The sequence below is a fragment of the Mixophyes fleayi genome, chromosome 5 (assembly GCF_038048845.1).
Source record: "Mixophyes fleayi isolate aMixFle1 chromosome 5, aMixFle1.hap1, whole genome shotgun sequence".
Lineage (NCBI taxonomy): Eukaryota > Metazoa > Chordata > Amphibia > Anura > Limnodynastidae > Mixophyes > Mixophyes fleayi.
The window spans coordinates 245142384-245158492 of NC_134406.1; the positions used below are offsets into that span (position 1 = coordinate 245142384).

The 16109-nt window shown below is 38.1% G+C and overlaps 1 protein-coding gene across 1 annotated transcript in view; it reads right to left on the reverse strand.

Annotated features, from left to right (window-relative positions):
* Nucleotides 1-16109, reverse strand: part of TRIQK (triple QxxK/R motif containing) — a 92560-nt gene that overhangs the window by 10214 nt on the left and 66237 nt on the right. The window contains exon 4 of the mRNA XM_075213780.1: nt 8590-8675. Coding sequence (XP_075069881.1) covers nt 8590-8675 — 86 coding nt within the window. The remainder of the gene's footprint in view (nt 1-8589; nt 8676-16109) is intronic.

The window sequence follows — 16109 nt, forward strand, 5'->3', positions numbered from 1 at the left end:
TCGCAGTTCAGGAACCCTCACTGACCGGTAAGAACACTTTTTGGACAGGGAGGATTTAATTAGGGGTCATTAGTATTTAAATAGTAATTGTTGGTCACTGGTACTCCCAATAATGGGTAGGTGGGAGCATGTGGGGGATGGGGTCTACATAGTATGTGGGGGGTTTGAGCAGCATGTGGGGAAGTCTGAAGGTAGCTTTGGAGCACATGTGGGATCCGAGGGCACGTGGTGTTTCTTTCTTTGACTAAATGTATTGTTTTTGCTAATTACTAAAGGTAAGATATAAAGTATGAAAAGAGGCTATAAAGAAAAATCAATGCATTTAAAAAACTGTGCAGGGAAGCATGTTGAAGCTAATAAACTAAAGTCACCTCGATGTAAAATCCCAAATATCTGTATATATGGAATGTGGATAACATACACCCAGCCTGTATATTATAATTTACAGTTGGCAGCAGCTAACAGTACCATACGGTTAATTGCTGTAAAACAACCCAACAAGTAGTGTTGAATCTTAATTAAGAAGTCACCATAATTAGTTATTTAAAAGTTAACATAATTAATTTTTATATATTTTACAAATGATTTCTCCCCCCGTTTAGAAATTGTGTCTCCTGTCTGACATTATCATCATGTATAGAAGTGTTCTTTGGGGAAATTAAAAAAAAGTTTTCAAATATCAATTGCTCATAGAAACTCTATCGCCTTCAATACTGCCTTAAAAAACGGACACGACGATAACATTTGAATAAAACAATTTAATTAGTATGATTATAATTCTCCAAGGGCAAAAAGGTTTTGTTTTTTTATTCCCTCCTACTTTTTTCATTAAATTTCATATTTATTATTCTGTGCAGTTTGTAACCTCTAGAACAGGGGTCAGGGAACTTTTTTACCTTTTACCCCAAAATATAGTTAGATACGTCGACGTTACCCCCTTGATTTGAAAGGAAGGAAATCATATATTATTAATTATTGTAATTAAAATTTTTATTGAATCTATTCAAAAAAAATTTGAAAGCTTCAACTTCAAAACTTCATGTTTTGGAGAAATGATGTTGCTTCATTTTTGATACGAGAGCATCAATATTGGCATTTTGATGTCAGAGCAATTTGGATACAGTCTTCAGCGTTCACTCGATTTCTCTGCTTTGTTTTTATGTTCGTTTGAGTGGAAAATCCTTGTTTGCAAAGGTAGGTTGTTGCAAAAGGCAGCAACTTTTTGACTGCCTCCTCATGTGCAATTTTGATGCCTTTGTAGCTGTTGACATCCAAAAATATGACCGATCTGCTTTGTTTTCAAATGCAATACATGCTTCATTATTGTATTGAAGCTCAAGAAGTGTCTCTGCCAACCCTTGAGGCTCTTCTGGTACAGCAGCAATTTCACATTTAAAGGGGGTCTACAATCCAACTGACAGCATGTGAATCGGCAGCATTACCCCCAGGAATTTCATTTTTACCCCATTTGGGGTAATTTACCCCTGTTCCCTGACCACTGCTCTAGAAGAAGCTGGCGAGTTATTAATGAGTCAGGATACAGCTAAATTTTCTTGTCCATCCATCCGCACACAACATTAAGATCACTTGTCTCTGTACGGAACTGTGACCCATTCCATTTAGAATTTGTGTGCAATAAGCAAAAGCTCAAATTGCCAGCAAACAGTGGAGGCAGCCATTTGTGGCGTGATAATACAGGCCATCAATTCACTAGGAACCAGTAACATAGACGGTAAGGTGAAAAACAGAAAAAAACCTCAGGTCCATCAACTTCACTCTTTGTTAATTCTTACTGCATTCATCAAGATTAAGAAGAAATAACAGCTGACAATTTAGCCTCACAGGAGGGTAAAAAGATCCTTCCTCACCCCTAACATGGTCATCCGATAAATTCCTGGGGTAAATTAATGCACCCTTGTCCTCTGTATGGTTTTTTGATACAAAAGGTTTGTTAAACAAATGATACATATTAAATTAGGTCACCCCTAGAAATGAGCGAAATTGTCAAAACTGTGCTGTGGAATTCCACGTTTCTCCAGTTAGCGGAATTTGGCTTTAGAAGATCCACAAGCAATTTCCCCTCTCATTATTGTTCTGCTCTGACTTATTATACACAAATCACACTACAGAACAGGATCATTTGACACAGTGGTCATCCCAGCTCTACAAATTCCACAAAAAGTGGAATTCTCCAAGCCAGTGCACAATGTCATTGAGTAAATATCTATTTCTGAACAAAAGCAATAACATTTGGAGTGGAGATGGGATATAACAGCTTGGATAGGTCTTCTCCAGACATTAATGTCCATGCTTGGGAAAGGGGACAAAGACCAACACTGGACTAGGTTATAGTGTGATATTTTGACAATTTGCTACAAAACAAACAAGCAAACACTAAAATTGTTACCTTGACTATGCAATTTGTTACATTGTCTATAAAATTGTCAGGAAATAAACAGTACTATAACTTTGCATTTTGTGTATGATAATATGTGTAGGATGATGATATAAAGGTATTCAAAATTAAAGAATAAGTAACTGGGTAACTACATCGCTCTCTTTACGTTTTTATACTGATGAATGAAATTTGGCAAACAAGATAAAGGCAAAATGACAAAGTAATTCCACATTCCCAAATGCCCCTACGCGTCTATTATTTCCTCCCTTGTCTTTGTAATCTTGGTATGGGAACTGGGATCAATCACTTAATTATGTAGGCTAATAATAATGACCACTGGTGTAGTTCCAAGTGTCACTCTAGCGCACAAGTATTAAAAAAACGCACTGATCATGCAGTTGGCCATAGATCCATTTGACCAATAATATAAAAACAATGTTGTCACTTGGATGAGAGTAATTTATGTTGCATTTTCCTGTTAAAAGTGGGGATCTGAATAACTACTGTGTGAAAATGAACCATTAAACTGTCCTAAAAGTACATACTATACCGAGGACATTTTGGCCCAATCAGGGACTCAAACATTCAATTACCAAAGAAAAGTTCTGGTAAGAGGAATGTGATGGTATAAAGATGAGAACAGAATGAAAACTGTAAGGTTGTTAATAAAATATTTCTATTGAGAAGCCAGAGTTCTGTTTAATGAGGGGGTACTTGAGGTCAATGTTATTTATCATGCACTGGGTTTCTCGGACAAGTATCCATTAGCTATAGACAGAAGAGAGGTCAGATGGACTGCAGGGTTTAAATGGTCATAAAAAGGCTTTATTTAAAACACTGTAGAAATCATTTATCAATATTCAAAAGAGATAATGGAAGGAAGGTACAAAGTATGGTTAGAGAATGTGCACAGTTGATGAAATTCTTGAAAAGTAGTGGTATATATGTAAGGTAGTCAGAGCCATGTAAAGGGCACTGATTCCATGCCACTATTTTATCTACACAGAGTTCTAGAATTATTGATCACATTTTTTTATTTGAATTTCATTTTTAAAACGGAGGGGTGTGGCTAGCTATGACTAGGTTGCTTATATAAAAAAAAAAAAAAAAAAAAAGTAAGAGAGGGATTTAATAGCAACTTTTGTGAGCAAAGCACTCCTTTATAATCCTACACATACACAGCATACTTACCCATTTTGTACTCTTCCACTCCGGGAGATCTTGGAGGGGCGATAAAGTGAGGACGGAGGTGGTGCGGTTTGTGGTGAGCGGCGTAATTTTGGCCCAGCCCCTGCGACACATTGACGTGAAAGTCATTTTGCCACCGAGGGCGGGGTCAAATTGACGCGGGCCAAAATGGCGCGATTCACTGCAAATAGCATCATGGAGGCTCCTATCCTGTCCACTTCACTAGGAAGTGGTCAGGATGCGGGAAAATGGCCTGTTCTCCCGGGAGACCTACTCAGAAATTCGGGAGTACCACAACACGTGGAAATAGACTGAGCTCTGTGTCCCATCTCTTTAAAATCAGAACTCTACTACTGTTGTAAGCAGTTCGAAATAACCCGCACTCAATAGTTTTTAAAAGTGTTTTAAAATTGTCATTATTATATTCTGTCATCTACCAAAGATTGCAATATTATTTAGTTTATTTTCAATTGCTTTTGTTCCGTCTTGGTGTTGGTGTTACACCATACCAATATAAAAAGATTTACAATTTTGAATGGTCTTAAAACGAAGTGCTCATTCAAGGGGTTTCTTTCAAGTGAAATTAACTTAGTAGTGCCCCCAGTTTATATTATGCCACACAGTAGTGCCCACATCAAAAATAAGTGTGGCATTAGGAGGGATGACGCCAGGATGTCCTGTGCTGCCATATGCATAATCCAGGGAGCAGGTAAGACGTGCCTTTTGCCCCACACTCATCTGTGCGTAGACTCAGTATCAGTGTACCACACAACGCAATGTAACACTACCACTAAATTTACTCTACACCAATACACAACTTCACAATATGTACACATACTAGCAATAAGAAAATGTTTAAATGTCTGTCTAGATGGGCTTTTTTGGAGCTTATTTAAAAGCGCTTCAAATACGCTCTTCCTACTAAAATGCATGTTCATTCCTTTCAAGGTGAAGCTAAATACAAAATGCTTATCTTTACCAGATGCTGTATCTCCAGCCTGCTAGTAGGAGAACAATCTCCATGTGGACATAACAGAAGGATCACATCCCCTCTGGTTGGGGAATAATAAATCTTTATTATTTCTTTAGGTTCAATGTCACTGTAGGTAAAATATGGTGTGGAACCTTTTTAAAGTGACAAAAGCAATAGAGAATGGTAAAACAACTGAGGACTTGTCCTACTCAATTAAACCAAAGCATGTACCACTCACAGAAATGTGACTCATACCTAAGGATTTGCAATGAGCCCAAAGATGTTAAGTACATTTTTTTCCATAGCTGATGCGCTTTTACTTCTGCCCGGTGATCCTTATCATGCATTAAGTTATTTATATAGTGCTAACATATTATGCAGCGCTTTACAGAGAATAATTAATCATTCACATGAGTTGCTGCCCCAGTAGAGCTTACAATCTATATTCCCTACCACACACACACAGACATACACTAGGGTCCGTTTTGTCAGAAGCCAATTAGCCTACCAGTATGTCTTAAGAATGTGGGAGGAAACAGGAGCACCCAAAGAAAAACCCATGCACACATTGGGAGAACATACAAACCGCACACAGATAAGGCCTTGGTTGAAGTCGATACCACAACCCTTATGACCAATATGGAGTTTCCAAAGAATATTAACACATATAATTGTGGCTATGCAGAGAAGGCATTTTCTCTGTAAATAATAACCAATTACAGAATAGGTTATAGATTTTTTTTTTCCCTTTTCAATAGATTCCATATACTATCATGCCTGATTCTTGCAGTTACCCTTTATACCTTAGTATTCTGGAGGAAAATGTTTTTCTGAAATGACATAGTGGTGAAAAGAATTTAACATCCATAATTTGCCAACTGTCCAGTTTTTTTTTTAGCACTGAAAATGTCCCTGTTTTTCAAAATTGACCAATAGTACAGTATAATTCCGCTTATAATGTGCACTGGATGCAATTCACAATTTCTATTAATTATGCTTTGTAAGATATTATTTATTGAAAAACAGTATTTAAAATGAAAGGAAATTACATTCGAGTTCAGTAAATGCATCATTCTGATTATTGTGGTGTAGAATGATTCTGCCTGTAATGAGATTACACGTACTTGCTTACCAGCCAAGTGTCCTTGGAAATGATTTTTAAATGTTGACAACTATGAACATGAAACTATCCATTTCAAGACTTTGCCGCTACTCAACATTGTATCACATTAAAAGACAATAAAAAGCTTAGATTTACAAGTGGTGGAGTATCAATTAGCAAGTCGTTTGTAAACATGCATTGGCAAAGTGTAATATTACCACTTCACACATAATTTAGGCGTTTATCATACTCTTCCACATACACCCCCTCAATGTCTTTTTTCTTTCTTATTTCACATTAGGACAATGCCAACAGCGGCCTCAGCAATATCTGTATAGCGCATAATATCATAAAGGGAGCTACAATGAGGTGCAACACTTTGCGGTCTTCTGCATTTAGCTTTTTTCCATTCTTGGCTCACACTTGTAATATAAAGCAAAAGACATTACAAAAAGAGAACATCAAATCTAAACGAAGGAAAAAAAAAAACATAAGAAAGAAACATGAGGTTAATGATACATCTTTAAACAGAAAATGGCAATTTCCTTTCCCTCATTAAAAAGTGACACACGGCACTAACTGCAGAGATTATGTAGTGAAAACACGCTACGTCGTATAGCAATGCTTGATCAGGATCTGCGGTCGGGGGGGAAAAAAAAATAAAATAAAAAGCAGCTTCATGATTAGCAAATACTGGAACAAGCCCAAATCCGTCATCTGGCTGCCGAGCAGCTGGTACAGCTTGGTGGTAATACCTTGGCATTTCCTATTAGCTAGAACTTGAACAAAATGATTTTTCATCTGCCACATGCAAGGGAAATGTTCTTCTGTTCTAAGATCTTTTAATATCTTTATCTGCAACTGTACATGTTTAATTTAGAAAATGTGTCTGTCTGGTTGACTGTACGTCATCTGGATAGATTGATGCTGGTCAGAAAGTGATCTTAATTCCCGAGCAGACAGGGAAGTTCATTTCCAATGGTTCGCATGTTTCTCTTTTGTAGGGTTTTCCTGATTCGCTGGTGCTAGTGACATTAGAATGCTGAACAAGGCCTATATTGAGGTGGTCCTTTAATTGATTGTAGCAGCATGAAAGCAACAGCTGGGTTGAGGCTCCAGCTTCTCTAGAGATAGATGAATAAAGGCCTTAATGTTGCAAAAGTTTTAATTTACCATGTTCATATTAACAGTCCATTAGCACACTTCCAACAAGAGCTAATAAAAGAAAGAAAAAATATTCAACCCTTATTTGATTCTCGCTCTTTAAGCTCCTCACTGTGGAGCAGGGCGTCTGAATCCCTCTTCTCAAGGCTGACTAAAGAACTGTCAAATTTAGCATAATGAAATATACAGACAAGAGGAGTTCTTATTTAAGAGATGACGACCACTGGTGGAAAAGAGGTTTTTAAATAATCTAAATGGATCTAAACGACTTTGACCGTGAAATGATTGTTGGCATCAGAAGGGGTGGTTTGAGCATTTCAGAAACTGCTGATCTGCTGGGATCTTCAAGTACAACAATCTAGAGTTTACAGAGAATGGTGCAACAAAAAATCCAGTGAACGGTAGTTCTGTGGGTGAAAACGCCTTGTTAATGAGAGGGGTCAGAGGAGAATGAACAGACTGGTTCAAGCTGACAGGAATGAGACAGTGACTAAACATAACCATGCATTACAACAGTGGTATGCAGAATAACATCTCTGAAACTACACCATGTCAAACTTTGAAGTGAATGGGCGACAGCAGCAGAAGACCACACCAGCATCCACTCCTCTCAGCTAAGCCTACAGTGGCTGCTGGCTCACCAACACTGGACAGTTGGAGATCGGAATAACGTTGCCTGGTCTGACAAATCTCTATTTCTGCTGCAACATGATGGCAGGGTCAGAATTTGGTGTAGAAAAACCATGAATCCATGGATCCATCCTGCTTTAGATCAATGATGCAGGCTGGTGGTGGTGGTGGTATAACAGTGTGGGGAATATTTTCTTGGCACACATTAGGTCCCTCAATACCAACTGTTCAACCCAGCCTGACCAAGTATTGTTGCTGACCATGTGCATCCCTTTATGGCCACAGTCTGCTCATCTCCTAATGGCTACTTCCATCAGGAAAACACCGCATATGAAGCTAGTGCAGGTGACCGACTTCTCTGTGTCATCCTTATTCAACAGGCAACCCTGGCAAATTCCACAGGTGACTAATCATAATTCAAGTCTTGCCCATCAATTCAAGAGAATGCTTCTAGTATTGGCCATTGCAGTCTATGAAACCTTTTAACCTAATATAAATAAATACATATTCAATCAAACCCCCATTTTAATTTAGTTTACCTTCTTTTCATTTTAATTATTAAAGCGGGACATTTAGGAAAACAAGTGCATCGATAACAATGCAACAATAAAGAGGTGCTGAAAACCATGTAGTAGAAAGCAATAAGGCATTTGCTTTCATTTGATAAACTGTACTAAAAAGGTAGAATCTGACTAGTTGCTATTGGTTACAACACTGTCTGCACAGTTACCTGACCACCAATGTTTATAAATGTCCCCCAGTGTGTTTATTTGTAAGGTTGCGGCCCCTAACTCACTTCCTCATTCATCGTCGGTTGCATAAATTGTGCAACTCTCTCTTTTCACAGTATATTTAATAAGACATAGTTCATACTATTCTGATACTTGTAAACTGCATTTAACACAAAGGGAATGACAAGCCTTTTAAACCTGTTGTTAGAAGCAATCAGAGGGTTAATCGATGCCTTAAGTAAAGCAGCACATGATAAATATTTTAGACAAAGCCATTGTACTCAGGGTTTGAAGTGTCATAAGCAATCTCTCTCAGAAATCAATATTCACACAGCACATCCTGGGGGAAAAAGGAAGTAGACATGCAATGCAACTTAATGTGAGCTATCAAATACATGTCTACCTTAATCCCTATTGCTGTTTTCTTGGCTTCTGCTTTTAGTCTTGTTGCTCTTAATACAGGCTTGTTTTTCTTGTAGTCTTGTCTTCCTAAAGTAGAAAAAGAATGAATTATTGATGAGGACTCGTAATTATTTTAGCATTATTGATTTTTGTTTTTATAAGAAAAAAAAAAAAAAAAAAATCCACAATAATGCCTTACTGCAAAACAAAGGAGATATACAAACATGGAATTAGTTGTGTAAGCATCAAAATAAATAATCTACCAACAATTCTACAAGATATGATTGTGAAATTAGATAAAGTGGAATGTTCTATTGTATCTTCAATATACTTATAGCATACTTGTCAATTCTCCTGGAATATCGGGTAGACCATTCTCCGCACGTCCAGCCCATTTAATAGTGAACTGGGCGGTGTGCAGGCCTCCGTGACGCAATTCACAGTGAATGGCATCGTTTTGACTCTGCAGGCGTAACGCTATTCACTGTGCTCCAACCCCCACTTCACCTACCCTGCCGGAACTCAAGATCAAAAGGAGTAAATTGATTTTTATTGCATTAGGTTCTATATTCGCAAATCACTTATTATGTTTATTAATTTTATTTTTTGCAAGAGGCCAGCAAAAAACATTTTACAAACGACATATTTGCATTTATTTTTTTTCATCTCTTGGTCACATCATTCAGTATAAAAAGTCATAGTAGGTGATATATTACAGCCATTAATAATCAGTAAAAATATAATTTATGTTATATTCCGTTACCCGTCAAGTGTTTCCCACACCTATTAGATTGTAAGCTCATCTGGGTAGGACCAAATTTTGTTTCATGTCTTTGTATGTAAATTGTGTGTGTCATTAGCCACTCAATTTATAGCACTAAGTAATATGTCAACACCTTATAAAAAGATATTATTATTATTATTATTAATAATAATAATAATCACAGCTATATGTACAAATAGTTCACAAATTGTAATAACAGTAATAAGAAAATAGGATATTAGCGCATTTGAAATAAAACCAGTTTTTCTACAGGACTTTAACAGTATATCATTTATATATATTTATTGCAATAACTGCCAAGTACAGAGAGTGTGAGAGGAAATGGATTTCATTTACAGAAATACAATATTCCTCTCAGGAAAATTAGCCAATTATGTGTGACTTATACAATTTGCTAATTCTGCTAAACGTGGGTAATAATCTAGTGTGCACCTGTCATTAGAGAGATCCAATGGTTTTCTCAGCCAGGTTAATTTAATAAAATATTCCTTATTACATCTAGAAACCCTAAATTCCTGTTGCAGACCATGCCATGAGTTACACTGTAAAAATCAAACTGGAAAAACGACACAATAACAGCATAAACCACTTCAACATACTGTACTGCATATTACAACATACTGCACTGCATATTACAACATACTGCACTGCATATTACAACATACTGCACTGCATATTACAACATGCTGTACTGCATATTACTTAAATTAATGTAATGCCCATTCACCTGCACGGTAGATTATTATTATCCTCTATTTATTAGGTGCCACAAGATTTCCGCACTGCCGTACAGAATACAAACAGTAGACTAGACAGGGTGAAACAGTACAAAACAATAAACAAATAATACCAAGACTTCGTGAACTCCAGGCATGGCTATTGCAGTGAAGTTGGAGCAGAAGAGTAGGTATAGAGACAGTAGGGAAGAGGGCCCTGCTCATGAGAGCTTACATCCTAAGGAAGGGTAAACAGACATCAGGCACAAAAGGGAGTCATTTAAGGGTATATAGCTTGGGTGGCATGAAGAAAGGGGGCTGGGAGGAAAGAGGAGATAAGAACGAGCGGAGAAGATATGTGGGTTAAGGTGGATGGCTGGCAGGTTTTAAGGAACAGGTGAGTTTTAAGTGCCCATTTGAACACAGGTTCGGGGACAGATGGATGGAGCGAGGGAGGTCATTCCAGTGAAGGGGGCAGCACGGGAGAAATCTTGGATTCTGGAGTGGGAGGAGGTGATCAGAGTGGAGGAGAGGCGACTGTCATTGGTCGAGCGGCGGGCGAGAGTGTGAATGGAGAGGAGGTTAGAGATATAGGGGGAGAGAGCCTTGTAGGTGATGGTGTGTATTTTGAAGAAGATTCTGTAGGGGAAGTGGAGCCAGTGTAAGGCAAGGCAGAGAGGGGAGGCAGAAGAGGAGCATTGTGAAAGGTAGATAAGTCTTGCAGTCACGTTGAATATAGAATGAAGGGGGGTGAAATGGGAGTAGGGGAGAACGGGAAAGAGAAGGTTGCAGTAGTCAAGACGGGAGATAAGTGCATGGATGATAGTTTTGGTGGCATCCTGAGAAAGGAAGGTCTGGACGCAGGCAATGTTTCGTAGCTGGAAGCGACAGGTTTGGGCAAGGGATTAAATGTGGGGGGCAAAAGAGAGAGAGAGGAGTCAAGGATGATGCCCAGGTAGCCAAGTTGGGGGACGGAGGAGATGGTGGTGTTGTTAACAGCGATAGAGAGGTCAAGGTGGGAGGAGAATCTATAATGAGGAAAGTCAATGAGTTCAGTTTTAGAGATGTTAATTTTGAGAAAGCATGAGGACATCCAGGAGGAGATGGCAGAGAGGCAGTCAGGATACACGAGAGAGGAGGATGGAGGAAAGATCAGGGGAAGAGATATAGAGTTGAAGGTCATCAGCATAAAGGATTAGGGGATGAAGAACTGTGCAGTGTGTCTCGTTTTTCAAATCAACGGTTAATAAAAGTCACAGGATAATTACACATATTCAAAATACAAAAGCACAGTTTAACAAAAAAAAATAGTTTGAAAATTCTAAACCAATCAATAAGCTTTGAGTAATTAGAACTGAATATGGATGAATTAAATCTTTCTTCAGCAAAATCGCTGGATAAATGCTTACAAGATGCATGGGGGATGGGACACTGAGCAGAGAACTATGTAGATAAAGGGTAGTAATTATTGAGTTTGGGAGCAGGTTAATGTAACGTCAGTCGGCAACTCACCTTTGTCTACACCATGCTCTCTATATAGATGACAAATGCAGGCTTTGCTCCAGCTTCTTTATATATACATTATACAAGGGAGGGTGGAAAATTCTTAACGTCGTATACAAAACTTCTCAATGTGGAGCTGAAAACTTTGCATCATGTAGACAAGATTAAAGCAGGGTGTCAGGGATAACCCCCTCTAGCTACTTCCTGATTTAATATCTTATCATATACTCCAACAGCTATATAATATATCACCTCTATTTTATCAGGAAACTGCTCCTGAACCCCTTTATCTGTCACAAATTGATCTCTGCGCACTTGTGACTTGGAAGTTTCCAGTGAGGAAAGACACAGGATTCCAGCCCAAATCTTACACCCACCTCTTTCTCTAAGGTGACAGATTTACTGGTCCCTTTCCCAACACAGAGACCCGCTTCCACACCTCTCTGCCAGCCAACTGCCACCAGCTACGTATAAGACCCGTAGCAATCCTATGACTTAATTATCCAATTGTGCACACTCTGTGCTCTGGTAGCTAAACAGTTAACCCTTCTCACTCTGGTTTCTAAAGAGTTAACCCCAGCCAAGCAATCTCTCTCTTCTAAACAGACAATGAATTCATTTAGAGCAATAAGGACAGAACTATTACATTGTTAGATTTAATATACAAAAGGTACAATGCTTACAGATAATAAAAAAATATTAGATTAAGATTTGACATACAAATAAAAAAACAAACAGTTATAAAAACAAATGGGATGGATGTACGGAGCATAAATTACGTAAATTTGGAGAGTCGTTCAAATAGATTGATCCCCAAGAAGCTGACAATTTCTTGTAACTGGTCTCAGCTTTTTAAAGATACCTTTACCTTTTCCCCACCTTCAGGGGGGTTGTGGTCTGAGACACTTTTTTTCTTCAATCACCATTTGCATGTTGCCAGATTTTCTACCCAATTCTACTATGTGACCCAATTTTTCTGTGGAGTGTCACACAGACCCAATTTTATTATTAATAGATCTCCTAACAATTTACCCATCTATGGATACCAATACCAAACAGGCCTAGGTACAGGGTAACAGTTGAGCATATACTCATTTCCTCAATTTTTCGGTGTGGCAGAATTCTTCATTTGACATATCAGCTGCCCTTCATCATGCTAATGAGGAATATGTGGTTGATCACTACTGTTATTGATTTTAAGTGGCATATTTGAAACGGCTATATTTTTATATAGACAAAAATAATTCAAAGTCAGTACATGGTCTCCTTAAACCAGACACCATGCTGAGTGGTCCCTAAAAGCCTATTCAGGTGTCAAAACTGCTTCCCAGGCCAGGATATGGCTCTCCACAGGGGCCTTTGAAGCTGCTGCAGGTGACACTGCTATCTTCTAACACAGGGATGTGCAGAGTCACCAAATACACACACAACAAACTTTCTGACTTCACATTTTACACTTTAGTAGCTCAATTTATCAATGGATTCATTTGATATACCATATTTACACTGCAGTTATGATTTAGTCCTTATTCAGCACAATTATGTGAAGGGTTAACCCTTATAACCATAACTCCTCTATGAATGTTACACAGGGTTATAGTGCAGGGAGTGAAAAGTTATAGAGGGGCAGAGTTTGTAGTCAGGGCTAAAACTTTAGGGCCTCTTATATCACATCAGAATTTGTATCTATGCAGGTTTTCCTCCAACACTATTTTCAGAACATAAGTAGTAACAAAGCTCTCTTACACATTATATTCAACACTATAATAATATTTTAAAGGGTTGGTAAAAAAAAAAAAATAACCTAGTGGTAAATGTATCAAACTGAGAGTTTTCCAGCAGGTTTGAAAAACCAATCAGATTCTAGCTATCATTTATTTAGTACATTCTACAATATAACAGCTAGATCCGATTGGTTGCTATAGGCAACATCTCCACTTTTCAAACCCGCCTAACTCTCAGCTTGATACCTTTACCCCCTACAGTTGAAATGATCTCTCAATCCCCTTTTATAAAGTTTGTTTTTTTTTAGGTTAAAGCAAAAATGTGAAGATTTGACTACAATTTCTTAAATAGGACTTATTTCAATTGCAAAGCGCTACGGAATTTGCTGGCGCTATATAAATAAATGTTGATGATGATGATGATTCCATTCTTCTTCATTTTCCATAATAGGTACATACACTAATTAGGGTGAGACCAGGTATTGTTTTTTTTGTGGGGTCTTAATAACACCTCCTGAAACGAGTAAGTCATAAGAGACCATTAAACAGTAATAATTTACAACCTGACTAAAATCCAAAGCATGTTGGTCCAATCAACAATATTTTACAGACCTAAAAAAGTCTGTACAGAATAAAATTAATTGGAATTAATTGGAAAAATGTCTCTCAAATGTACCAAACGACAGGTACTTTCAGTATGTAGAGGAAAAGGGGAGACAAATCTCTAAAAATTCATACAGACAACTCTGCTAATTCTATGTCTCCTGTCCCGATAACATTCAAACTTTAATTTCTAATCCGCAGCAACGTAAAATGTGGCGAGACTGTGTGGATATCTAGGGTGGAAAAGGTACAAGTGTAGAACTCTCTTCCACTACTGTTTTTATATTGTTATTATATCTAGACATGGGATGAAATATGGCTTTTTCATTTTACATAAACGTTTTTATCCACTAAGAATCCAGTATTGCTTTCTAAAACACAGAATGAATAGTCTGCTAGTATTAAACTTTCTAGGAACGCTCATTTGTCTCACAACACTATATACAATAGTACGGTGCACAGTATTATGGTATGTTGTATGGACAGCACGTGGCACAGTTAGCACTGCTGCCTAAGAGAGCTGGGGTCATAGGTTTGATTCCAACTAAGGCCCAATGCAGGGGCAAACGCAGGATTTGTAGAGGGGGGTTTCCACACCACGCCGCCAGTGAGCGTGACAAGCATGCATGAGGGTGTGGCTATAATTTTAGACAGTGCTTGGTTGCTCTCCAACTCTTCCTATCCCCATAATATACATGGGCAATGCTGCATGCACTACTGTTAGGTGCACGCAGCTCTCCCTTTTCAAGCAGAGCCATGTGTACCGGGGGCAGGGTCCAGCCACCTCAATTATACTGTGCCCCAGAATTGGAGGGGGGTTTCCAGACACTAGGAAACCCCCATCGGGTTGCCTATGGTATGTTAATTGGCTTCTGACAAAAATGGACCCTAAGATGTGTGTATGTAGTAGGGAATGTAGACTGTCCAATGGGACAGGGACTAATAATGATTACTTAGGACAGCAACAGAATGCAGGTAAGATGGCTGGCTCACGCTCTGCAAAATATGTAAAGTATTTTGAGTCCTACTGGGAGAAAAAGCACAATATAAATAATACAATTATTAAATAATTATTAATTATGATGAAGTCCAGTAATAGCATGAAAGCGGATCTCCCGCAAACGACACTTGTTCTCCCCAGGTTTGAGGGTGGTACACACAGCTGGTATGGAGCAAAGGAGGAAACAATCATCAGATGTCGATACCACCCCTGCCAACGACATCCTGAGTACATAGGAAGCCTAGCAGGATGCCCCTGAGAATGACTACCCCTCTGTCAGGCTTTTGGGCTCATCTCCCTTTATTAAACAGACCCCTAAATCTTTCCAGCAACATATGGTAAAATGCTTTGCATCATCATGAAAAGAAATACATTTATTAGTCTTGTCACCCAGTTGTGTGTAACCTCTGCTTATTTACACAAAATGACGCTTGTGCAATAGCTTCTAGCGGTACGTCTCAGAATTTATCAGCCTCCACCAGAGGCTCGCTGCCTGCTTGTCATTTCTTCACATTCCTGTCCAGGACTCGTGATCACGCGAATATCTAGTTATTGTTTTATGAATGTTCATATTTCAAAGCTTTCCTCTATGCTTTTTCCTCAGCAGACTTTACAATATCCAACCTCATTATCATCATGTGTCAGGGCCGCTTTCCGCCTGCATTTTCTGCTTTAAAAATTAATGCATTGCTATTTTCTGAATACTGCTTAAGCTGCTTAGGAGCACATTATGCTATCAAACAGACACATGCAGAAAAGCTTCCTAAACTGTTGTTCTTTCAATGAAAGTACAGCTAGTTCTGCATGAAAGGCATGTCGTTTCACCTGCAAACGGGGGAGCTGCTAGATTTATTTATTTCTCGCTGTCTTTTATGTGCAAGTTAATCTTTCATTTCACAAAACTTTAAATAAAAAATGTTCTATTAGAATTCTGTGTGTAGTGAGTACAGGATACTATACTCTATTTTTTTTTTTCCCCAAGACAAGACGTGTGCATTTGTAGAAACACAAATATATAACAAGCACAGAGAGAAAACTACTGATTGTCCAAAATTCATCTCAACAATAATTTTTTTTTTATAGCTTTACTGCATTATAAGGGATTTCTATTAATTAGATTAAGAAAACAATTTTTATGCTTCTTAATCAACTTTTTTCCCCCCATTAATTGAAATGGTTATTACAATGGAA